Source organism: Gopherus evgoodei, chromosome 10, assembly GCF_007399415.2.
Source record: "Gopherus evgoodei ecotype Sinaloan lineage chromosome 10, rGopEvg1_v1.p, whole genome shotgun sequence".
NCBI lineage: Eukaryota > Metazoa > Chordata > Testudines > Testudinidae > Gopherus > Gopherus evgoodei.
In genome coordinates, this window is record NC_044331.1 from 77,619,317 (window position 1) to 77,643,868 (window position 24,552).

General features: G+C 44.9%; 3 protein-coding genes across 4 annotated transcripts; 1 reads left to right on the top strand and 2 right to left on the bottom strand.

The window, feature by feature from the left end:
* Positions 1 to 972: 972 nt before the first annotated feature.
* On the bottom strand, positions 973 to 10,802 carry PDAP1 (PDGFA associated protein 1). Its single transcript, XM_030578320.1, has 6 exons — positions 10,687 to 10,802; positions 5,691 to 5,782; positions 4,931 to 5,038; positions 4,336 to 4,457; positions 2,569 to 2,720; positions 973 to 1,755 (listed from the first exon to the last, which is right to left on the bottom strand). The coding sequence occupies exons 1-6, from the start codon at positions 10,697 to 10,699 to the stop codon at positions 1,697 to 1,699; spliced, it is 546 nt and encodes a 181-aa protein (XP_030434180.1). The 5' UTR covers positions 10,700 to 10,802; the 3' UTR covers positions 973 to 1,696.
* A 306-nt stretch (positions 10,803 to 11,108) lies between these two features.
* On the top strand, positions 11,109 to 14,759 carry BUD31 (BUD31 homolog). The gene is made up of 5 exons (XM_030578321.1): positions 11,109 to 11,206; positions 12,063 to 12,172; positions 12,867 to 12,989; positions 13,281 to 13,447; positions 14,486 to 14,759. The coding sequence occupies exons 2-5, from the start codon at positions 12,079 to 12,081 to the stop codon at positions 14,534 to 14,536; spliced, it is 435 nt and encodes a 144-aa protein (XP_030434181.1). The 5' UTR covers positions 11,109 to 11,206; positions 12,063 to 12,078; the 3' UTR covers positions 14,537 to 14,759.
* On the bottom strand, positions 14,701 to 24,540 carry PTCD1 (pentatricopeptide repeat domain 1). 2 transcript variants are annotated; one of them, XM_030578315.1, is made up of 9 exons: positions 24,493 to 24,540; positions 23,665 to 24,213; positions 20,448 to 20,588; positions 19,868 to 20,086; positions 19,067 to 19,168; positions 17,862 to 18,635; positions 17,441 to 17,557; positions 16,706 to 16,888; positions 14,701 to 16,324 (listed from the first exon to the last, which is right to left on the bottom strand). In XM_030578315.1, exons 2-9 carry the CDS (start codon positions 24,160 to 24,162, stop codon positions 16,145 to 16,147), a joined length of 2,214 nt encoding a protein of 737 aa, XP_030434175.1. In that variant the 5' UTR covers positions 24,163 to 24,213; positions 24,493 to 24,540; the 3' UTR covers positions 14,701 to 16,144. The 2 variants fall into 2 exon arrangements, with proteins under 2 accessions (XP_030434175.1, XP_030434174.1); XM_030578314.1 differs by lacking the exon at positions 24,493 to 24,540 and having other exon boundaries at positions 23,665 to 24,486.
* Positions 24,541 to 24,552: the final 12 nt, after the last annotated feature.

Genomic DNA, 24,552 nt, shown 5'->3' on the forward strand with positions numbered 1-24,552 from the left:
CCATGTACAGCCCCACCCAGTCTGCTTGAAGAGAAGCAGGTTTCCCAGCCTGCGATGTTGCTGCCCTGGTTTCGTAACTCAACCTGCAAACATGGGACCCAAAGCTTGCGCCTCCAGCGTGCCATCCTCGTGGTTGAGTTCAGCACAGCTTCCAGACAGGTGGGGGCTTTTCAAAGATGCAGTAAGCCATGGTGTGGGCACACTATCTTCCCATTGGATTTTAACCAGTTGTGTCCACTTCTAAATGTCTCCTTCTCATGTATCCAGAGTTCCAAGGACCACATTCTGGCACCCAACTAGGGGACAACTCTCTCCTAGTAGCACAGTGGCATTTTTGATTGTTGGGAGTTTATATCCCCAGTGTGTGTGTGATCATAGGCAGTTCTGAGACACACTTATGAGACAGGTGTTTAACATGGGAGACTCGGTGTAGATTAGATTATCAGACACTGATCAAACCTTTACAGATACATTGACTCCCTCTATAAACATTCAAATCAGAGCTTTTCATGATAAATACGCCCCCTTTTCCCTCTTCCCAGAAACCTCACACTAACCCCCCCACCTCTGCAAGGTGTAACAGTCCAGGGTTAGCTCTATCCACACTGAAGAGGACATGGATTGGAAGAAGTTAAAGGACAATTATCCCCTGCCACTAGCCAATTGTGTGTGTAGAGCAGATTGAGATGTCCAGCAGGTCCAAGCAGGGAAAGCAACATTACCTTCAGGCTGTAGCTGTCAGTACAGTCCAGATGCTCCAGTCAGACTTGTCCTATGGGCTCCATTTTGACAGTGCAAACGGCAGAAAGTGCCAAGAAAGCAGAGCAAAACAGACATGAAATAGCAAGCCACCATCACAGCTCACAGGTACGAGGCCTCTCCCACAAGTTGTTGTAACTGGAAACCCCGCAGAGGCACACCCGGTGCCCAAGAGATTTCATGCTGACATGCACAAAAGACAAAGGCAAAGCATTTACGATAATTTAAATTTTAATCAGCCAAATATACAAGTTTGGGTTGGTTTGTTTTTAATTTATTGAATTTTCCTTTTTACCTGGGTGTTGGTACAATCAATGAAGGCTTTGCTTTAAACAAAGGATGATGTGGTTAAAAACTGACACTATCCCTAATCAGAGGAGAGAAAAAAGGAGGGAAAAGGGTGAAATGGGAATGAACAGCACTCCAGAAAAACAGCCATGAAGTTAGGCTTCCAGACTATTCTTACAACACTCTGCAGCTCAGTTTCACAGACTGTTTGCAGAAGTGGGTCTTACGATACACCCCCCCCCCCGACCTTTGGGTTTTCATCAAGATTACCGACCCCATGCCCCACCCCCAAGCTGACAGAAAATCTAGGTTTTGCAATCTAATATATGAAGCATTTGCCCTCCCATCTTGCTCCCCCACCCTGCCGCTAATGTGTTCTTAGTCCTAAAAACAGCAAAAACATTCAGGTTTCCAAACTGTTACACAGAGAAGTGTTGTTCGGCACAGTTCTGCCCCGAAGGTAGCAGCTGCCCCCCCAACCCAAAATGGAATTCTGTGCCAAGATGAAGACGAACACACTGTCAGTGTCTCTTGGAGGTGAATTTGACTTCGATGTTGCAGTACACCCCATGTGGTATGCAACATGGCAGAGTTCCTGGCAGGCACCAGGCAGAGTTCCCTGGAATTCTTCCTCCTGCATGTCCTGTGCTTATTTGTTAAGGGATAGTGATTGCAGTCTTTTGCCTGCCACAGACGCGTCATCTTTTGCTGTTGGAGTCAGGGCGGGGAGAAAGAAAAGAGAGAGACTTGTCAATGTTTCCAGATGCCCATGGGGAATTGGTGCTGTCTCGGTGGCCCTAGAGACAGAGCTCCATTTAGCCACACCACATGCATAGCACGGACAACAGCTTAGCAAGTGTCCCTCTGCCACCCCCCTGCTTAGATGCTAAAAGTCCTGGTGGGCCCACATCCAGAGTGAAAGGAGAATGCCATCTCTACAGTCCATTCTGACCCTGGCCTCAATCATTGGTGCCAGCTGTGAAGAGATCTATCTGTGCAGTGCGAAACGGACTGAGACCAAACCCCCATCCCCACTTTGGTTCACAAGATACTTCAGCTGAATTAAGGGTCAGCCTGTGACCTAGAGGTGCAAAGCTCTATATCCCATTACCAATTCCCTGAGACGTTTAGGCCCCACCCCATATGTAATTCTGATGAACAATATCCAAGCTTTTTGCAGGGAATTCACTTAACTGCTGGTGTGAACATGTACAAAAATCCACTTCCTTTGCCTGTTCATCTGAAGTGTTGTAGGTGTAGAGAGCAATTCCCTCCTTACTTTGCCTTCTCACTGCCTAACTAATCTACCACTTTATGATGCAGCATAAAGCAGAGGATGAAATATAGCTGACTCTAGTGTTGAACAGAACAGCTGTTTAACAGCACACGGTAACAGCACTGGTAGAAAGGGAAAACTACGCCTACTTCGCTTGTGATACAGTTACTGGAGGTCCGTCTGCCGGTGAGGACAGTTGGGGTGGATGGAATGAGGAACCATTACTATAATTGTAATAGTCGTACCTTTTCTTTCCTCCTCTTTCTTTTTGGCAGCTTCTTCCCTCTGTTTCCGGATGATGGCTAGTCGAGCGAGATCTGCCTTTGCCTGTTCTGTTTTACCAGCTAGGTGCATTTTCATGTATCTTTCTTTTGCTTTCTGCTTCTCTATTTCTTCTCTGTTTGAGTGAAATACACTAGTCATCATGGTAGCCAAATTAACACACAGGTATCATTAGCATTAGAAAGGGGATTAAGAGAAGACATGATCTCAAGCAGCATCGATCTCTGATCTTGGAGCACAAATGCGCAAAGTCATTTCAATCTCTAATTAGCATGTTAGTGATCGAGCAATCCAAGGAGGCTGAAGATCAAAATAAAGTTTAAATCCTTTTCAGAGCAGTCATGGGGCTTGGGAAAAGCCATGCTGAAGATGGTGTCTGGCTTGAAAAGCCACCTAAATAAAGGCTTCTTTCTAACATGCATTATCCTCACATCCAAGTGCCTCACAGTAGCCCGGTGAATTAGGGATTGTTTCTGTTCCCACTGTGCCAGGGGAAACTGGCACAAAGAGTTAAGAGACTTAGGGTACGTCTATACTACCCGCTGTGTAGTGTTCGATGTATCGGGGATCGATTTATCACGTCTCGTTGGGACAAGATAAATCAATCCGCGAATCGATGCCCGTACCCCACCTCAGCAGGAGGAGTAAGCAGAGTCGACGGGGGAGCTGCGGCAGTCAACTCACCACCGTGAGGACAGCCAGGTAAGTCAAACTAAGACACTTCGATGTAGCTGAAGTTGCATATCTTAGTTTGAACCCCCCCGCTGGTGTAGCCCAGGCCTTAGCCTAATATCCCACAGCAGGACAGCGTCAAACCAGAACACAGTCCTCCTGCTTCCCATCTAGTGCCCTACCCACAAGCCGCCCTTCAGCTCTAGGAATCAGTATTGAATCAAACTCGCACTTTTCTCTCTAAAAACCCACATGTGAAAAGGCAACTGAATTCAAGATTGAAAACAAAATCTAAGTGTCCACTGGGGCAAGTAACTTCATTCTGACCCCAGGACTCTGGAAAACGCACTCCCATCAATACCAGGGCTCCTGCCACACCAGGAATTAACACGGTGACCCTTGGTATGGTATTTTTCTGCCACTACGTGCTAATGCACAGGGGCAGTTATTTCTGATTATTGACATCAGGCTTTTAGAAAGGAAAACTAGATAGCCAGGGTCCATGACTATGGCTCCTAGGTGCTTAACAACAAATAATTAATAATCATTATAATAATCATCAGAGGAACAAACATTTATGCCCATCTCAATGCGTTTCACAAAGCTGCCTGACTTTAGGATGACAAGGTGGGTGAGGCAATATCTTTTATTGGACCAACTTCTGCTAGTGAAAGAGACAAGCTTCTAAGCTTACACAGAGCTCTTCTTCAGGTCTGGGAAAGGTGCTCAGTGTGTCACAGCTAACGACAGATTGTTTAGTATAAGTAGTTAACACATGAAGGATGGCAGCCACCAACATAGGCTCGCTCTACTTAACCATGTAAATTCCTATCCAATGAAATTGGGATCCAAAGTGAATCCTAATAATTATCTTCACACCTATTGTGACAATGGGCTCAAATAAATAAAGGACCTCACTGAAACATCAGCTCCCCTCCCAGCATGTCAGATTTACTGGCACTACATGGCTTGGCTATTGCAGAGGACAGAACGTTATTCTAGGAACAAACACAGCACACACATCTCTCCAAGCTATAAGAGAGAAGGAGGATTGTTACCGCTCTCTCCGCGACAGCTCCTTGGGTCCATCCAGATCCAGCTGAGTTACTTTTTTGGCTGTCTGAACAACTCGATTGGGATTCTCTATGTCTATCAACCCTTCCACGCCTTTGCGCTTTTGCTGGAGTTTAGAAACAAAGGACATGCATGTTATCAAAGAGTTCTGTAACTGTCAATGCTCAATGAGTCTTCTTCACATGTGTCCTGGTGGAGAAAGTTCACTCTTGTGGTCATTACCTCTGAAACCAAACCTAGACAGATACTAAACAAATTCTTATTACCAGGGAATATACCTGCTGCCACATCATATTTTACTTTACCATGTGTTTTCAACCCCACTGTTAATAGTGAAAGTTATCACCTCAGTTTCTTCCACTTCAGTGCACAGCAATGAACAGGTTAGTAATGGAGTGAAGATTAACTGGGAGGAGACACACACTAAGTTTAACTTTAAAAAATCCCACCATCCTTATAAATCTGGGCTCAGGAGCCCACAAATACATGGGGAAAATAAAACCCAAGGATTAGCAGGTTGGTTGTGCCTTGAGAATGTGGGGTGTTCATCTACGTTAAATGCATTGGGAATTACGGTACCTGATAGTCCTCGTCATCTTCATCACTCTCGTCTGAATCTAAGGATTTCTTCTCTTTTCTGGGGTCTCCTATTGCCCCTTCTCCCCCTTCTTCTTGCTCCTCCTCTTCCTATGAGTTTACAGGAATTAAGAAAAAATGTAAATTGATGAAATTGCAACCTCTAGCAATGACTCTTCAAAAGAAGCAGGCACAGTGAAAACATTAATAGGCAAGGGATACAACTGCATGGCCGAGAATGTCAGTATTATCGGCATGTCTCCTATAATTGATTTTATTTTTATTGCATTCAAGAGCAAGATACATTTTGTCCCCTAAATGTGTCCCATTAGTCACATCACCTGCATTAACAGGGTCCTCAATAAGAGACTCCACTGCTTTCTATATACAATATGATATCCATTGCTAGGTAACTTGATCACCGCATTCTATGTTTCACATTTTACTTCCCACAGAGGAAGAGAATAAGGGACACATTCTGACTTTGGTCTCAAGTGCTTGATGTCCCTCTGATTTTGATAGAAACTGCCCAAACATTACTATGAATTAGATCCAGCTCTAAAACTATAGGTCACCAACAGAAAATCTGGAGAATAGCAGATTGTCAAACCCAACACAGAAGCTTTTCCACATATTGTAATTCAGGTGACAGAATGATTTACAACACTTGACTCTAAGCTGCCTTTGCTCATGAACTACAAAATAATTGAGTATAAGAGCAGCAGTTTATCTCGCTAAGCACGTGACCAGACAGAACACATACCCTGGCCTTTTGTTTTTCTGCTTGGAGCTGTGCATCAATCTCTTCAGGGCTTGTGTACTGTCTTGCTCGGCCTTTGTGGCCTCCTTTTCTACCTGCATGAGAAATTAAGTCAGTAGCTGATTTAGTGAGATGTTTCCACACACTCAGAAGCCTGTCCCCCATTCTCTCCTGGCTGTGGTAGTGCATAGTACAGACCAGTTCTTCTCCCAGTAAAAGCTAAAAGAACACAGAAGGAGCCCAATAATTCACCGACCTTAGTCAAGCATTTTGAGCCCTTAGATAAATACACAGAGAACTGTTATTGAACGACAAACGGGTTCAGAGAAAAACTTTCAGACCACCCAGCACTTAGCTTAATCCCTCCAGATCTTAGGGAAACCTGCGCCAGTTGGACCACCTAATCCAATGGTCTGTATTTGAGAGGGCCCAGTTTATACCTGGCATCACCAGAAAAGAACATAGCCCATCATCTCCATAACAGTCTCTACATCATGTTAGCAAATATAAGCTCTGATCAATTTCAATTTTTCCTGTAGTTCACTAGGGACGTTCTCACCACTCCTCAAGGTGGGTTCTCATCTCAGCTATTCTAGACTTCAGGCATTGCAGCACGGTTCTGTCAGGCTATAGAAGGATGAGGAGAATTACGCTTCCAAGGGCTCAGATAGTGGAATGACACCATCCTTCCCCTTCCATCCACATCCACAGTTGCCTCTGATTCATTTCCTGAGTTGGCAACCAAATATAAATCCCACAACCGCTCCTTACTCTGCATTTACTATACAGCAGGGAGCTGCGCTCTAGCTATGCTGCCACAGAAACACTAGGGAGTGACAGCAATTGTAAGTGAGTTTCTACTATAACCCTGATTTTTTCCTGACTGCCCACCGCCCCTACACACACCCCCAGAAAAATGAGAGATGAAATCAGTTTCCCTGGATGAACTGCCCTTGCTGAGATTCGGTACCTACCGCCAAACTTTAATACCTATTGCCAAACTTTAATTGATTGATGTGAAATCACGGAAACTATTAATGTTTCCTGAAGAATGGCAGCTCCAGTGGTCTTGGCACAAGACATCCAAGGACTGCTGGAGACCTGAGCTTTCGTTTTTAAATAGTCTCTACCCTTTTCCCTGCAGACACAGAACTCGAAGTACAATCTGACCCCTAAAAGTACTTCGCAATTTTTTTTTGCCAAACAGTTCACAAGGGGGTTCTCTCCTCCTGCAGATCTCAGGAGGGCCATTGGCAGGAGCCATGGGACATCTCTCTGACCTCTCCCCCCCAACTTTATTCCCTGAGGTCAGTAGGTACTCTTGGGGGGAAGGGGTCAGGGGCGAGAGATCAAGGGCACACTCTTCCTGAGATCTGTATGAGGGGAGAGCAGTCAGCTCCCCTGCATAGGTTCAGTAGCGCCCAACTAACCTAATTTGTTGAGCTGGTTGAATAATTGGAAAATGTTCATGAAAAAATAATCCCTTTTTGGGCAGTTAGTTTGTCAACCAGCATTAGTATGTTAGTCCAGCAGAGGCAGGCAACCCCCGTTTTCTTGATCAGAGCTGAGCCACCTACTGCGAGTGTGGGTGGAGTCGTCTTGAGGAACCTACCAAGGCCAGGAGGCACAACTGTTCATGAGGAGGGCTCTCAATAGCTCAGTAGCTCCAACATACCTGCCCCCTCGCCCCCTTTCCTCACACTGTTTATCACTGCAGATTTTCTAATGTCTCTAGGAAGGGAGCTTTGAACATGCAGCTCTTAGAAGATCTGAAGGGGGGAAATGAAAAAAGCAAGAGGCTTGCAGAAAGAATTCCCAGCCAATCTTAGGGAGCTCAATGAGCCACCTCCCCACAAATCTTAGGAAGCCTCATGGCCCCTTCACCTCTGTATTTCTATGTTTTCTCACATGAGAGGTGAGGTTCTGTACACTAGTGGCCTTGAAAGGTGATATTCACTCAAAGAACTTACATGTGCCTGCTGCCTTCACTTCACCTTAAAAAAGCACGTGATGGATTTTCAGTTGTGATTTCAACTACAGTATCCGCGGCCATTGATAGATGGCGCTGTACATTAAAGGACTTATCTACCCATTTAAACCACCTTTTTCTTCCTCACAGCTTATAGGGATGCCAGAGTAGAATTACAATTCAAAATTGGTTACTTATTTAAAAAAGAAGTGTGGAGTAACTGATACACGTACAAAGTAACTACTATGATGTAAACTTTATCCATTATTCTACACCATGAAGGGCTACATGATCTAAAACAATGATCTGCTATAATACTACCAGGGTAACTAGGCTCTTTGTCTGGCAGACGCATTTTCAGGCATTTGTTTTATGTGTAAGGTCAGCTTATAACAGCAGATTTCAATGTATTTTTAAAAAAAATAAAACTAGCCTGTAACCCTTTGGTCTTCACGTTAGGTGTTGTGAAAAGCAATAGATATGAAGAGCAAAGCTCATTGGTTCTAAGCTTTACCCATTCTACATTCAAGCCTGTACCAAAGAATTAGGTACTGTACCGCTCAATACTTTTACTATCATCTCATCGGCTAGAATGAGATGAGACTTGAGTCACATCAGTATGCAGATATTTAATCAAGGAAGGCATAGGGAAGGCCTTTGCTCATGGTAAGGAGGTAGGACTGTAAGGGGCTTTGGACTGTGAGTCATGCAACCTGAGTTCTATTCCTAGCTCTGCCACTGACCTGCTGCATTACGTTGGGCAAGTCACTTCACCTCTGTGCCTCAGTTTCCCCATCTGTAAAATAGGGATAATGAGTCTTATCCTCCTTTGCAAAGCACTCTGAAACCCACAGATGATTATATTTTTAAATTATGGTAAAGGCATACAGAGCCTAAGATAGGCATGTTTTTAAATACATATTTATTTCAGTTTATAAGAGTATTACTATGAATGTGAATTTAAGCTTAGAAGAATTTTATGGAGCTATGAGTTTAAAAAAAACGGGTTTTGACAGCCTCTAAACAGAGACCAAGAAGTACTTCAGAAACTACTTGTTCTGTATTAGCAGACAAGCTCATATTAGTGCAGCAGAAAGGGTTTCTCCCCCAACACATTATGAGCTACTTCTTCAATAGCGCTATTTCTTTACAGAACATAGATTATAAAAAATTACACACACACACTACAGAAAAGAGAAGAGCATTCACTGAGTGGATCCTTTTGGAGCAAGATGTATTTGTAACATACACAGCTGGGGTTTTTCTTTTTTTAAATTATTGACAGGATTAAATTTACATCTGCTACCAAACACTGCAGGCAAAACCCTGGCTCCCCCTGAAGTCAATGGCAAAACACCCATTGATTTCATTGGGGTCAGGATTTCACCCTGCAAAGCCCAGACAAACTTGAGAGGGGTATGTTTAGAATTGTGTGATGAACTTGGAACAGAAAAAACTGATTTTATTGAGCCTTCATTACAAAAATAATTATGAGCATCCACACAAATAAGTCTGGAGCCTTCTCCTTATCTAGCAATAGTTTTATATAGTACAAACTGGTATGAAGGATGTCTGGCCTAGATCAAGATATCAAAGAACCTGTATAAAAAAACTGGCAAACAAATCTTATGATATTAAAGACTAGGTGGAGGGGGGTAATGTATTTGATGCCTAAAGAATTCTCTAACAGTCTGACAACGGTCAGTCAGGCCCCAGCAGCCAGTACATTGGGTGCATATGAACTGCATTCTGTGCCTTATTTAGCTTGTGAGCTCAGAGCCTCATGTATTCTTACAGCACTAATCATACACTTCATGCTCAACAGATGCCAGTCTACTCCCCAGTGCAGAACAAAACCCATCACCCTGTACTAGATCTGCTAAGGTGCACACAGTACCCCTACAACTTGCACACACCCCTTAGTTCCCAGGGGCTTATGACTCCTCATGCTTCTCTCATCACCCACAGGGGCTTCAAGCTTGTACTCCCCATAACCTTCCATCAGTCCATTGGGGCTTGCATCTCTCCATAACCCATCACTCCATTCCCCGGGGGCCTGCATCTTCCTCTCAACTCCATCGCTCCTGGGAGCTTATACCCCTTCCCCAGGGACTTAGGACTTGCCCCCTCCTTGATCCTATCCCTGCTGTGGGGCTTAAACCCCTTCCCCAGAGCCCTAAGGCTTGCCTGCAAAAACCCCACTGCTCCTCAGGGGCTTATACCCCGCCCCTCAGGACCTAGAGCTTGGGCCCGCCCTTAACCCACCACTCGTTGGGGGGGGCTTATATCCCTCCCCTAGAAACCTAGGGCTTGCCTCCACAAATCCCACTGCTCCTGGGGCGTTTATACTCCTCCCCCCAGGGACCTAGAGGTTGGGCCCACTCTTTACCCACCATTCATGGGGTGGCTTATATCCCTCCCCCAGGAACCTAGGGCTTGCCCCCCTCAACTCCACTGCTCCGGGGGGGAGGCTTATACCCCTCCCCTAGGAACCTTGGACTTGCCCCCCTAACCCCACAGCTCCGGGGGGGGGGTTTATACCCCTCCCCAGGAATCTAGGGCTTGGGCCCACCCCACCCTTAACCCACACCACCCGTAACCCACCACTCGTGGGGGGGCTTATATCCCTCCCCCAGGAACCGAGGGCTTGCCCCCCCAACCCTACCCCTTCCTCAGGAACCTAGGGCTTGGCTCCACAAATCCCACTGCTCCTGGGGGATTTATACCCCTCCCCCCCCGGGATCTAGAGCTTGGGCCCACCCTTAACCCACCACTCGTGCGGGGGCTTATATCCCTACCCCAGGAACCTAGGGCTTGCCCCCCCCAACCCCACCGCTCCGGGGAGGCTTATATCCCTCCCCCAGGAACCTAGGGCTGGCCCCCCCAACCCTACCCCTCCCCCAGGAACCTTGGGCTTGCCCCCCCAACCCCACCGCTCCGGGGGGGCTTATACCCCTCCCCCGGGGATTTAGGGCTTGGGCCGCCCCACCGTTCCTGGGGCCTGTTTCCTCTCAGCCGCCCCTCTCTCACCTCCTTTAGGCATAGCAGCGATGGCGGCTCCGGCAGCAGCTGCAGCGAGTCCCCCGGCCCTCGACCCGGAAGCGGAAGCCGCAAACCGCAGCCCCAGCGCGCGGCTCCCTCCTCAGCCCAGTCACCAAGCCTGGCCCCGGAGCACGAGGCCCCCAGCACAAGGGCTAACAACAGCACTGCCTGAGTACAAACCGAGCTGCTACTTTCCCATTGCACCTCACCCACGACACCAGTGGGGAGGTCCGTCCATGCTCCTTCCTTCCGCACCCACCACCCGGGGCGAGGGGGTGAGAGGGAAATTCCTTACAGGCATTACAGCGGACACCAAATGCACGCGAGGATTGCTGTGACGAGGTAAACTTGCGCTCCCCACCCAGTAAACGGCGAGTGAGTTTAGAGTCATTGAAGCGACTAGGCAGAGGAAGGCCCCCACCTTCTTGTGACGCCATAGGGGAGCGACGGATTTGAAAAGGCGGAAGCTGTAACTAGCGATCGTCTGTTTTCATCCCCGGCTGGGCAGGTGAGCTCCCTTCTTTCAGGGAGGGCGCTGGCCCTCGGGGCGGCTGTGGGTCGCATTGCACTGCCCGATACGCCGCTGGGCGGGGTGAGAGTAGGGCAGGAGGTACTAGGCCTTATCCTGAGAGGTGGCGTGTTCTGCCTGAGAGCCTGGCAACGAGAGACCTGCGCCTGCTCCGACCATCCCTTGGGGCGTCTGGGCTGGGGCTCATACAGAGATAGTCCCCTAACTACACGCAGCAACTACGGATCAATATTCCCGATTTCAGCCCAGCATGTTTAAACTCCGGTTTTCCTTGACTTGGCAGGGCCAGTCTATGGTTAAAAGCAAATGTGAGGGGAGCTAAGACTCTGGGATTCCCAGCTTTGTCACTGACTTGCCAGATGTTTGGCTTCCCCGTCTTTACAATGGCAGTTATGATGCCAATGTATATCTCAGAAATTTGTGAAGCATAATAGATAGGTCTTTGGATTGAAGGCATTAGAGAAGGGTAAAGTACTATTAACTGGGAAACCTGCTCTGGCTGGCCCTCAGAAGTGAAGGAATATGAATTAAAAGGGGAATTAGGAAAGGTTCCCTTCCTCCTATACACTGGAAACACATTAAACAGTTTTTTTTTTAAAAAGCGTAAGACCATGTCATTTGTTTGTTCCTTAGTTTCATTTACCTCTAAATAAAAAAAAACCCACCTCTATCTTTATCATTGAAAAAGGGGTGATGACTGCAAGGGAGTCAAAATAATGCTGAAAAGTCTTAAGGGCTTCCTTCTGCTTTTTTGGCATGGGGGTGCATGATGACCTTATGATATCTGGAAACATAAGTACTATTGAAACTTGACCTGCATTTATCCCTACAACAGCCTTTTTTTTGAGAATATGCCCAAAGTAAAGAGAAGCAGGAAAGCTCCTCCGGATGGCTGGGAACTGATCGAACCAACATTGGATGAGCTGGACCAGAAAATGAGAGAGGGTAAGTCATGAAGCCAGGTGCTGGTTAGCATGTGACCCTGTGATTGTACAATCCTTAAGAGCTTCAGGATACACATTTTATAAAAGGACAGCAAGTGTGGTTTTTTAAATCTCTTTTCATTAGGGGCTAATAATGAAGATGAAATATTTTGATGGTGATAACTTAGTGTGTTAATTTCCTGCATTGAAAGTTACCCCCTAGAAGACAAATTCCTAATTCTAATTTAAGGCACATGGGGTTGGGACATGGCAGAATAAATTGAAATGAATATTGTTCTGAGTCTATAGTACACCACCCAAGCTCTAAGGATTACTGTAGGCCAGGATTGAAGCACACTGATATAACTATCTACAGGGGGAAGCTTGCATTGCAAAGGCCGGCAGTGTTTGGTTCTAGTCTGTGCTGTCACTCTTGGGTTCATGGGTACTCAGATGTGCTTGTCCTTTCCAATCATTATACTTTCCTTACCATCATCCCTTTAGTGCTCTGACTTCCTTTCCAAAGGGAGTGAATGAGTTAAATACCTCCTGTGTGTATTTTTACTCCAGTGAATTTTGTTTTTGACTATCTCCCCACACTCCTTTAAAACTACACATTTTTTCTCAGAACAGTTGTGCTTTTTTAGGCTATATAGTGCTGTATAACTTGTAGGCCACTGACAGTGAAATCTGATTTCTGTGCCCTCTTTCCTCAGCGGAGACTGAGCCTCATGAAGGGAAGAGGAAGGTGGAATCCCTCTGGCCCATCTTCAGAATTCATCACCAGAAAACGCGCTACATCTTTGATCTCTTCTATAAGAGAAAAGCTATTAGCAGAGGTAAAAAGCTTAAATATTTGCTCTTGTGGTGAAGAGATCACAGCTTCCATATGGAGCGTCTGAATCATTAGCCAGTGATTGTAAACCAGAATTAGTTTATTGATGGGAAAGGGTTAAATAATTGTTCTTAAAAAAAAAAAAAGTGACTTTCCCTGTCTGTATTTGCTAGCAAGTGGAACTAGCAATGAGAACTAGATTCAGTGTAAAGACTAAAACTTTTTAAATAAACTGTTCATTTATCTGCCCCCAATAAGAATTCTGTGGTGCTCACCAGTCACCTCTCTCGTGCAGAACTATATGAGTACTGTATCAGAGAAGGATACGCTGACAAAAACCTGATTGCAAAGTGGAAGAAACAGGGTTATGAGAACCTCTGCTGCCTGCGCTGTATCCAGACTCGGGATACCAACTTTGGAACTAACTGCATTTGCAGGGTCCCAAAAAGCAAGCTGGAAGTGGTATGAATTTTTTGTTTGCTCTGATGCTATTTTCCTTGCTTGGATTTTGAGCCAGCAGTTAAGACTTACCGTAATTATATTTCCTCTACTACTTTTGACAATAGTATCAATTTCTAGTTTCTTACCACTGGATTCTGCTGTTAAGTGGCTATCCTCTGTTTTTCCTGTTTCCTGAAGCATTTGCCCATGAAAATGACATTAAGGGGCTAATATAGGCTTGCCCCAGTTACCTCCACATGTAACCAACTAAAATTCTGGTGCTGTGCTTAGGGTGCGAGAACAGCACTTGAGACCAGAGCACTGACTTCCTATACATAGTGTCTTGAGCCTAATTACATATATTACTGTGGCATCTAAGAGCCCTAGTCATAGACCAGGAGCAAATTGGGCTAGGCACTGCACAAACACAGAACAAAGAACGGTTCTTGTCTCCTGCAAGTCAGACTGAGCTATTTTTGAGAGGGATTTGACTGTGGCAAAGGACAGTGAAAGGAATCTTAAATACCCAAAAGGAAATACAGCTGTCTACTTTCTGATGTGTTCCCTTTCTTCTTGGTAACTCGAGCTTGTAACATAGCTGTAGTGCAGAAGTTCCCACTGCTTTAGATGAAAATTTGTAATCGTAGGAAGGAAAACTGATAGTCTTAGATGTTCTAGTCAAGGGACCAATTAACATTCAGGGGATACTCACTGTTCCAGACAGCAGAGTCCCAATGATGCACTTCTTGGCCAAATCTAGTTCTGTAGGATTCTATAATCTTTCCTGGTAGAATATTCACTTCCATTTGTTTTTATAGTAATGCCTGATTCTTGCTTCATCCCCTGAGGGAAGGTAGGGCTTGCATAGCCTCTGCATAATGTTGCATAAAGTGGTGGTGGAAGACTGTATGTAGAGTAGCAGGAAACTCAGTTATGGAAGCTTCAGAGGGCTTCCCATTTGAGATGTAGCATACTGCACTAGTTTTTTATTAAGAACACTTGTTCTCGATATAAAGTAACTTATCTGGAATGTTACTAATGCTTGTTATTGCTTTATAGGGGAGAATCATTGAGTGCACTCACTGTGGATGCAGAGGCTGCTCTGGGTGAAATCTTTAAAAACTGGACACTTTTGGGGTTTGGAAAAAGTGCATATTCCACATCATGGACTATTCCTGCTATAATTGTCTTGTATAAACCCTGCAGTGAGTGAAGCTTCCTTTAACAGTCTGAACAGCAATATGCCCACTTGGATCATAAAATGGAGTAGTGAATGATTTTGACTAGTCTTGTATAACCATTTTATTTTAAAATAAAATCTTACCTCCCCTCACAGTGGAGTGGCATAATCTTTTGTGATAAGGCAGTTCGAAGACTGATTACACATTCACACACACAATGGCATGTGGCTCTTGGCAGCAGAGCTGTATTGTCAGTAGTAGAGGCACCTGTGAATGGGGTGTAATCCTTAACAAATGACAACTCTATGCCATATCCAGGAAGCTGAGTTTGTACAACTATCTCTATCTTTAATAGTGTCCTAATTACAAAGTGTCTCCCTAAAGCAAGATAGTGAGGCAGGTATACAGAAACTACTGTACAGGTTTTCTATTACTTCAAATTTCAGTACTGGAGAGGCTAGCTGGCTTGCTTGTGTGTTGTACCATTGGAAAATCAAGTTTCCTCATTCTCCCTGGGTTACAGCTTTCTGTTAGGAGTAAGTTTCTGGGGTTTGGAATTCTTGTCTGTTACTAAATCTAGCAAGTCCCAGACTGCCAACTTTCAAGCCCTGAACACTTCTCTAGGTGGAGGGGAAGGCAGCTTTCAATAAATTGCTTAACAGGAATGGCATAAGTCTAGTGGGACAGCATGGACCTACAAACTGAGTATTTAATTTCATGAAATTATCATGCCCTTTGGCAAACAGTAAGGAAAGTAACCTAGGGTCAAATGTGTATCGTCTCCTATTTAAGCCAAAAACTGGCCTCAGGTTGTCAATGTTACAAATGCTTAGCAGCTGTATTTCACAAGCAACTGTTAGTGTTAAGCATTTTAAGTTCTCTATCTATCATATACTTCATCTCCTCTGCCACATGTAATCACATTGTATCCTTACTAAAAACAGCAGGAAGTGCTTCTGTGGAAAATTAATAGCAAAACATTTGCATCTAATAAGTGTTTTGACCTTTGAAAAAAAAAAATCTTACTTTTTACATTTCCTTTGTTACTGAAGTTTTAGGGGTGATAGTTCCCTAAGATGATGCTAGTTTCCTTTTATAGGGAGCAGCAGACATCAGCTGCTGTTCAGGTCTAAAGATCTTGTCTTCAGTGATGCCTGGACACAGATGGATGGAATCAAAAACTGCCTTATGATCTACCTCTGCAGATGAATTAGACCACCACTGAGTAGTTGTTTCTAACAACTCTGACAGTTAAAACCTCTTACAGAATTTAACACAAGCTTGCCACTTAGTAACTAAGCATCTGTTAACAGTAGTGGGAAGCTATGCAGTGCTGATGACCACCCAGTCCTTTTTGGTTCTCATTTCTCCTTTCTGGTGAGATGGTACTTTATTAAACAGTCAGAACATACAAGTACAGTGCTGCCAGCTATAACACACCTGAAGGAAATAACCCTCCAAATTCCTGTCTAGGTAGTTCCAGCATCTGATGTAATGCACATTCCACACAGGGAGAATACAGACTTGCTCTCAATAGTTACTGTTCTCTGGTGCCCTGGGGCTGCGTGTCCTCTGTACTGCCCTTGGCAGCTGAATCCTTAGTTCTGTATTTTGCCCATGGGTGTGGAGTCTCCTCTGCTACCATTGCTTTTAGCCAGCGGAAATAGTAGCCTCGGAACCCATCAATCTTCTCCAGGTATGTGTTCTTTGACTTATACTGCAAGTGAAAACCCAATAGTACGTGTTATACTATGGAAGAGTAACTAGGCTGCTCTGATTCTGCAAATAGGAAGAAGACAGAATACTCCACTACTAAGCCAATATAGAAAATATTTGGCAGCTGCACTGTACTCTTCTCTGTCAGCATTTCAGTTAATGTTAAAACACATGGTAGATGAGGAAGATATAGTTTTATTGGGGCAGGGAGGAAAGGCAGAGAACTTAAAAATTACTTCACTCTCCTGCTAGGCAATATATAAATAGACAGTCCTTATCCAAAACAGTTTAGTCTCATCTGTGCTCTTCCACATTACAACGTTCACTTCAGCCTTCATCAGTTACATTGGTCCTGGTCCTAATAAATGACTGTGGTACTTACCCTGTCAAACTGAGGGGGATACTGAGCTGCAAACTCCAGCTGGCGTATGACAACTTCGTTTGGGGGGACCTGGTTCTTTCTCATGTCTCGTAGGATTTCTGTGAGGTAAGTATAGTCCAACTGCTTCACAGCTGCATTGATAAGGGTGCTGTAGATGTGGGTGTTGGGAGTAATCCCAGACTTCTGAAAACACATCAGTGTCAGAATTTAGTGCCTGCTATTTACTATACAGCTGATCTCTGCAGTCCTTTCTGCCTGAGAGAGAGGTGAGCACATTCTAACTGAGGATCTGTGACCAATGTTGTTGTTTGACCTCAGTGCTGACAAGTCACATTGCACTTAGGCTAAGAGTGCACGAGCTGAAGCATAAATACTTTTGCCTGCTAACATGCACTTTGGGAGACGTGTGTCACAACTCCACTGCACATAAAGGGGGAGGGCCCATTGCCTAGGGAGTGCAGCTGCCTTTCCTGTTATGGTTTTGGTTATCTGCACAGTACTAGTGAAGTTTACAATCCAATCCTCCTTCCCATGACCCATGCATTAAGCTAGGCTACTGTACCACAAAGGAGGAGTTACAGAAGATCTCACTAGAGGGAGTTCTGTTACTTTAGCCTCCATGAAAGCTCATGTAGAGAAAGGTATAGGATCACTGACTGCAGGAATCCCACAGTTACTCCTATCCCAATAACAAAGTAGTAATACTTTCCAGTAGCCAGAGATGTAGTTTTGTACCTTCATGTCCAAAAGTAACTGCAGTCCATCTTTCTCTCTGTGGCAGGCTATTGCCAGGTTACAAAACGTCTGCATGTTGGGTAATATTCCCCTCTGCACTAAAGCTGTCAGCATGCCCTGCAAAACACAATACTTTTGTATCAGACCATTCTAGATGATTTAAGGTGCAGCACTGACTGTTTCCAAAAGAAGTTCCATCTAGTTCTCTTTAGACAGAAGGCTGCTATCTGAGAATGCAACAGAATCCTTAAGGCTCCAATAAGTACTTTAAAGGTCTCTTATGGGAGCAGGAGAGAATACAGGATTCTGTGCCTTCTGCTGTGTGTGGAGAGTTATCTCAGAGGTTAAAAGGCAGCTAGCATGACACCAGTATGAAGATAAGTTTGCAGTATAGTCATCATTTAGGGGCTCTTATTCTTACCTTTGCACCTTCTAGGTCTCCCAGTTTACTCTTCTTTCTCAACAAAGTATTAAAAAAGGTCACATCTACTTTCACTTTATGTTCATCCAAGACTGTCAATAAAGAGGATTCTGACTGGCTCAGAGGTTCAATCAGCTCAGCCAACAGTGTGAAAGTCTTAATATTGGGTGCCACATTGTCCTCTTTCATTTTATTCAAAAACCCCTCCATGTTCCCCATCAAAGCCAGTCTATCGGAGGCCGTTGCTACGGTCCCTAAGGAAACCAAGTTCTTATTGGAGATTTTCAAGTCCAACAAATTGGGCAGGTTACAAGCAGGCTCAAAAAACTGACCTCGGTTTGTCTGAGGTGGATCTGAAATAGCCTGGTTTCTTCTGAAGTCTCCAATCCTACTGCATTCTACTGTCTTATTAGCGAGACCAGCTAATCCAGTTCCTGGCTCAGCCTGAACCTCACTCACATCTTTGTCTTCATGGTTGATTAAGTGTTCCTCAGCTTTTCTGGAATTTTCTTGAAATATTTGTTTTTCCATGGTTTCCACATCCAACTGAGTAGAAATTCCACTGTCTGCTCCCTTCCTTTTCTGACCTTTCACCTTTTGACCCCGCCTACCTGATAGGAGCTTTACTTGAGTAGGGTTTTCATCTGTGCTTCTTAGCAACATGTCAGAAGCCACAACTGGGTCACCTATTCCACAATCCCTTGCAGCATGGAGCATCAAATTGTAAATGTAACCATCAGGTTTAATTCCCAATTTAGTCATTTGTCGCCAAACCTGTTTTGAAAGGGAAAAAAAGGAGAGAAGCTTAGACAGAGTTAATGTATGTGAACTGTGTACAGCATTAAAGAAGTGGGGTATTTTTAGTTAGAAGTAATCTGTCATATTTAGACCCAATTATTGTAACATTTTAGGTACCCACCATCAGGGTTTCTAGCTGCACAAACTGGAATGAATACACTTCTTCAACAGAAAAGACCTCCACCCACAGACCGGACACCCATCCAAACTATTATTAGTACAATCCCGTAGTGCACATGGCACTTTATGGGCATCAGATAAGAAGCCTGACTGAGGAGCTTACAGTTTAAGCACCTTCCACTTCCATCAGCTCCAAAGGCCCCTCCCACAGGTTCCAATCCCAAATTAGAGATACAACAGTTAAATGAAGCAACGCTTCAATGGCAAAACACAGGATAGAGTTAGACCTGCAAGGCATATCTGAGGCCACTCTCCTTGTCCTTTATGCAGCCCATGAGAAGGAAGCTGAAGGTCTCTGTGGTGACAGCATGGCCTTTATGCACAATTTCCTAGAGAAGGAAAAGGAAGCTTACAGTTACACCAAGGGAGTTTATTCTGCAGCCGATTGCTTAATTGAAAGTACTGCCTCTCTTGCTGCTCAATGGAATCACTTTTTGGAGACACATCTGCAGCAACCTGCATAGGAGGTCTAAGGACTCCAAGTATTTTAAGCAGAATGATGGCTGCAGAAAAGAGAAAAACAACATCTGACAGCTACTCCAATCTCAGCCTGTCCCAGCTGAAGATACTATAGGGAATAGTGTAGGAAATCTGGGTGGGATATGGGAAGGAACTGCTTAGCTGCTCCGCTGTCAGCCTTTCAAGGAGGAGCTGCATTTGGGGCAAAAGCAATCACTTTAGATGAATACGTATTTGTGAAAAAGGGACCGTAAACCTGACCTTTACACAATAGTTAATACTCGAGAGCAGAATTTCAAAACCTCTAAGTCTGAATCTGCAAAATTCCGTTTTTGTCTGTTTAAACTGAATACTTAAGATATCGAACTACCCAGTATGATTGCACAACTCAATGCTAGCACAAAAGAGTGATCCTTTGAATTTTTTTTTTTTTTAAATCTATTCCCCCAAGCTTAAAGGCTAATATAACATCGCATAATTACAACCTGTCTGCAAGGAAAGCCACATGCTTCCCTAAAGTGCTTTTATTAGAGATGGAGATATGTATAGTACAAGAAAATACTCTTTACCTTCAGTACGTCAAAGCATGTCCTGAGATCTGAGCAGATGGCACATACTTTCAGCAGAGCGTGATACGTTATCAGATTCAGCTCCAGATTTTTGCTCTTTAGTTCTTGCCGTAGTTTGAGCGCACTCTCCAGGCCCGAATCTTTCCATGGTGACTCAGCACAGGCATTGAAGAGGGCTGTGTATGTAGCGTCCGTGGGGATTAAACCCCGCTTTTTCATCTACTCTCAGGGGAAAAATTTAAGGAAATTATATTAAATAAAGAGTCCAGAATTAAGATTAAAAACAATAGTTCCACCTTGTACAGATACCCTGGCGATGGGCACATTAGGAAAACCTAAAATAGATTAGATACAACATGTAAGATTCAAGGCTACAGTAAATTCTTGAGCTCCAGTCTTCTGAGTCCCCAAGCAAAGTGGAAACACCCATGGAAAGGCATTTTGGAGGACGTGTCTCCAGAATGAGCTCTTTCTATGGGACAGAACGCGAATGGCTATACTTTAACTCATGAAAGACCCCCATTGTACTACCTGTCAGTGAACCTGGCCCCTTTCTTAGGGAAACAGCTATAATATTTACATCATTGTAAAGTCTGAATGCCTTCTTCACATAGCCGACCCTGCCACAGCCACCAATCAGAATAGTGTAGTTGCTTTCCTCTGGCTGCAGACGCTCTTCCTTCAGCATCTGCACCTCAAACAGCTTCAGAGCCTCTGCCAGCTACAGACAGGAAAGACAAAGATGAAAAGGTAAGAGAAGCAGTTCCTTAGCTAACATTTAATAAAGCAGATACATAGACAAATATGGAGACACACTGTGATGAGACAAGAGGTACATGTTTATATTTCACCTTGGGATGGAAACCACTACCCCTCCATTCCTTATGAAGCCACAGAAATGCAATCATAATTCCTCTGCCCAAAAGGGTGACTTGTGAGAGGCCCTCTCCTTCCCACTCAGAGGTTAAGAGCAATTATCATTATTTATTATTCATATTACCATAGCGCCCTGGAGCCCCAGTCATAGACCAGGACTTCATTGTGCTAGATGCTGTACAAACACAGAAAAAAGAGACAGTTCCCTGCCCCTAAAAGCATACAATCCAAGTATGGCTTTGCAATACTCGCAGTCCATGCTAGCCTGGAGAAAGACCAGGAAGTGAATGAACATTCACCCCATGACATGGATTGGAATCTGTTTGCTTCACTTCTCACCTGCAGGAAAGGACTTGATGCCAGGTTAGCAAATTGACTTTTTTTGCCCAGTGGAGATGGGACAGAGAGCTGCAGGGCTTGGCATGAAGAACTGCAAAAGGTGACATAGAGAGTCACTGAACAGAGAAGTAGCACCTGAGCTCAGGGTGTTTTCCTTACCAAAGGTAGATTTATGCTGCACCAGAGTTGATGGAAGCAACAAGAACACAGAAAGGGCATGCACCAAAACTCTGCTGTTGCACTTTTTGTTATTAGCATATTCTGTATTTTAAGTAGTAGTGTATTTTTCCAGATGTTATCACGATGGACTGATGCTTTTTACAGACACAAGAAGGGTGACCAGATGTCCCGATTTTATAGGGACAATCCCGATATTTGGGGCTTTTTCTTATATAGGCTCCTATTACCCCCCACCCCCATCCCGATTTAGCTGTCAGGTCAGTCTAGAGACAAGGTAGGTGAGGTAATATCTTTCATTGGACCAACTTATGCTGGTGAAAGAGACAAGGCTTTCATGCTTATACAGAGCTCTTCTTCAGGTCTTTTAATGTCATTATTACAGCATCTATGTATGTTTGTGGTGGTCCCTGGATGAACTTCTTCCTCTCCCTACTCACTGTCCAGGAACAACTACCATGTTTCCTTGACCCAGATGTCAAAGTCACTGCTTCAGATCAGGGGCAACAAGTCCAACAAAAGAAGAACTTCTAAACATGGCATCTGGACAAAAAGGAATATAGCTGGACTGTGCTTTTGATCTTTACTGGAGACTTGGTTCAAGAAGTATGAAAATGCTATTTTCCTGTGCTCTTCAGAGGCCACAAGACCTGATAAGACACTAGTAGTCATTTTTGTGCTGTTTATTAAGATACTCTAATACAGACTAGTATCAGAGGGGTAGCCGTGTTAGTCTGGATCTGTAAAAGCAGCAAAGAATCCTGTGGCACCTTATAGACTAACAGACGTTTTGGAGCATGAGCTTTCGTGGGTGAATACCCACTTCTTCAGATGCATGTGGTGGAAATTTCCAGGGGCAGGTATATATATGCTAGCAAGCAAGCTAGAGATAATGAGGTCAGTTCCATCAGGGAGGATAAGGCCCTGTTCTAGCAGTTGAGGTGTGTACCCAGAAGCCTCCTACTGCAAGACAAACCCAAGAAAGAAACCAACAGGATTCCACTGGCCATCACATACAGCCCCCAGCTAAAACCCCTCCAACGCATCATCAAGGATCTACAACCCATCCTGGACAATGATCCCACACTTTCACAGGCCTTGGGTGGCAGGCCAGTCCTTGCCCACAGACAACCTGCCAACCTGAAACATATTCTCACCAGTAACTGCACACCGCACCCTAATAATTCTAGCTCAGGAACCAATCCATGCAACAAATCTCGATGCCAACTCTGCCCACATATCTACACCAGCGACACCATCACAGGACCTAACCAGTTCAGCCACACCATCACTGGTTCATTCACCTGCACATCCACCAATGTAATATACGCCATCATATGCCAGCAATGCCCCTCTGCTATGTACATCGGCCAAACTGGACAGTCTCTACGGAAAAGGATAAATGGACACAAATCAGACATTAGGAATGGCAATATACAAAAACCTGTAGGAGAGCACTTCAATCTCCCTGGCCACACTATTGCAGACCTTGAGGTGGCCATCCTGCAGCAAAAAAACTTCAGGACCAGACTTCAAAGAGAAACTGCTGAGCTTCAGTTCATCTGCAAATTTGACACCATCAGCTCAGGATTGAACAAAGACTGTGAATGGCTTGCCAACTACAGAACCAGTTTCTCCTCTCTTGGTTTTCACACCTCAACTGCTAGAACAGGGCCTCATCCTCCCTGATGGAACTGACCTCGTTATCTCTAGCTTGCTTGCTAGCATATATATACCTGCCCCTGGAAATTTCCACCACATGCATCTGAAGAAGTGGGTATTCACCCACGAAAGCTCATGCTCCAAAACGTCTGTTAGTCTATAAGGTGCCACAGGATTCTTTGCTGCTAATACAGACTAGTATTCATTGCTCAATACTTTTATTAGGGTTTCACCAGCCATGAAATGGGAATCACGCTCTAATAAATGGATTGAAAAGTGGTCTAGTGTTATTGTAAGTATTTCTGCATCCTCTGCTGAAATCTAGTTTTATGATTTTTTTTCCCAGCAACACTGTTAAGTGAATCAGTACCCTCCTAAAGCAACACCACATATAAGGGGAATTATTATCCTTCTTTCTGCAGTTGTGCAATACCATTGTATAGCCTCTCTTTCTTGGTATCATCTGAGCTTGGAGCATAAACCCACTATCAACCATTTAGCATTCATATAGCACATTGCACTCTTTAAAGAATTAATCCTCTCCAATACTCCTGTGAATTGGGTAGATAGATACTATTCCTGGGGAAACTGAGGCATATAAGGAGGTAGCCAAACTGGGCTTTAACTCCACTTCTGAATTTTTGTCTCGCAGTCCCACAAACAATCTAACAGATCATACTGCCACCCCTCAATTATCAAATGCTGTTAACTACTCTAGTGATTACAAAACCTGAGAAACCAACCTTGTCTTCCTTTATCAGTGCCTTGCATTGCAGAAAGTACCAGTATGGTGTGTTCTTAGGACCACGTCTAGGTTTCCATTCTGGCTCTTCTTCCTCCTCTGCTTGAAATCTTAAATTCTGCAACTCTGATGTTGTTTTGTTAAAATATTTTCTAGAAGAAAATGTATTAGATAGTGTTCCGAAGCCTACATCTCCATCACCCTCTTCCGATTCTTCTTCATGTTTCCTGATCGCTTCAGGAGGGCTGGCAGGGTCAATCTGTTTCAAGTCTCGGTTGCGTAACTTACAGAGAGCCTGTGATGAGCTGAAAGGCCTCAGCCTCACGCACTGCAGTCTCCGGCCCAGGAATCTGAGCAGGCTCCATGTATTTTTGGGACACCCGGAAAAGCTCTTTGGAGTTGCCCACAACATTCGAGCGGGACACACCGAGGGAGAGGGGCATTTCAGGGAGAACAGTCCTCCAGGGAGCTGGCGGGCCACCAACCGCGCCAACCCCATGATGCGCCTCCTGTGTCACTCCCCTTCGCTACGAGCTGAAGCGTCCATCTCCTAAAGTCAGCAAGAAACGCGATCCGATGAGAGGCGCCTCAGAGCGGGCGGGAGACACACCAGGCCAGGGCTGAAGGGCGGAGAAAGCCCAGGAGCCCGCACATGCTGCCAGGGCTCCTCCCTGAGCGCAGAGACGGAGGGGAGCGGGGTGTCCATGCACCTTACGAGCTGCTCTCTCCCGCCCTGGCCTACTGGGACCAGACCCCCGGGGAGGGAGGGGGGCACGGCCCTTCCCGCCCCTCAGCCCCGGAGCGCGCGGCACGGGCTCCTCCAACTCACCCGCAGGCCTCGCCTCAGCTCGCGCGAAGGGGCGGGGTCATGGCAGGCGCCCCTTCCCAT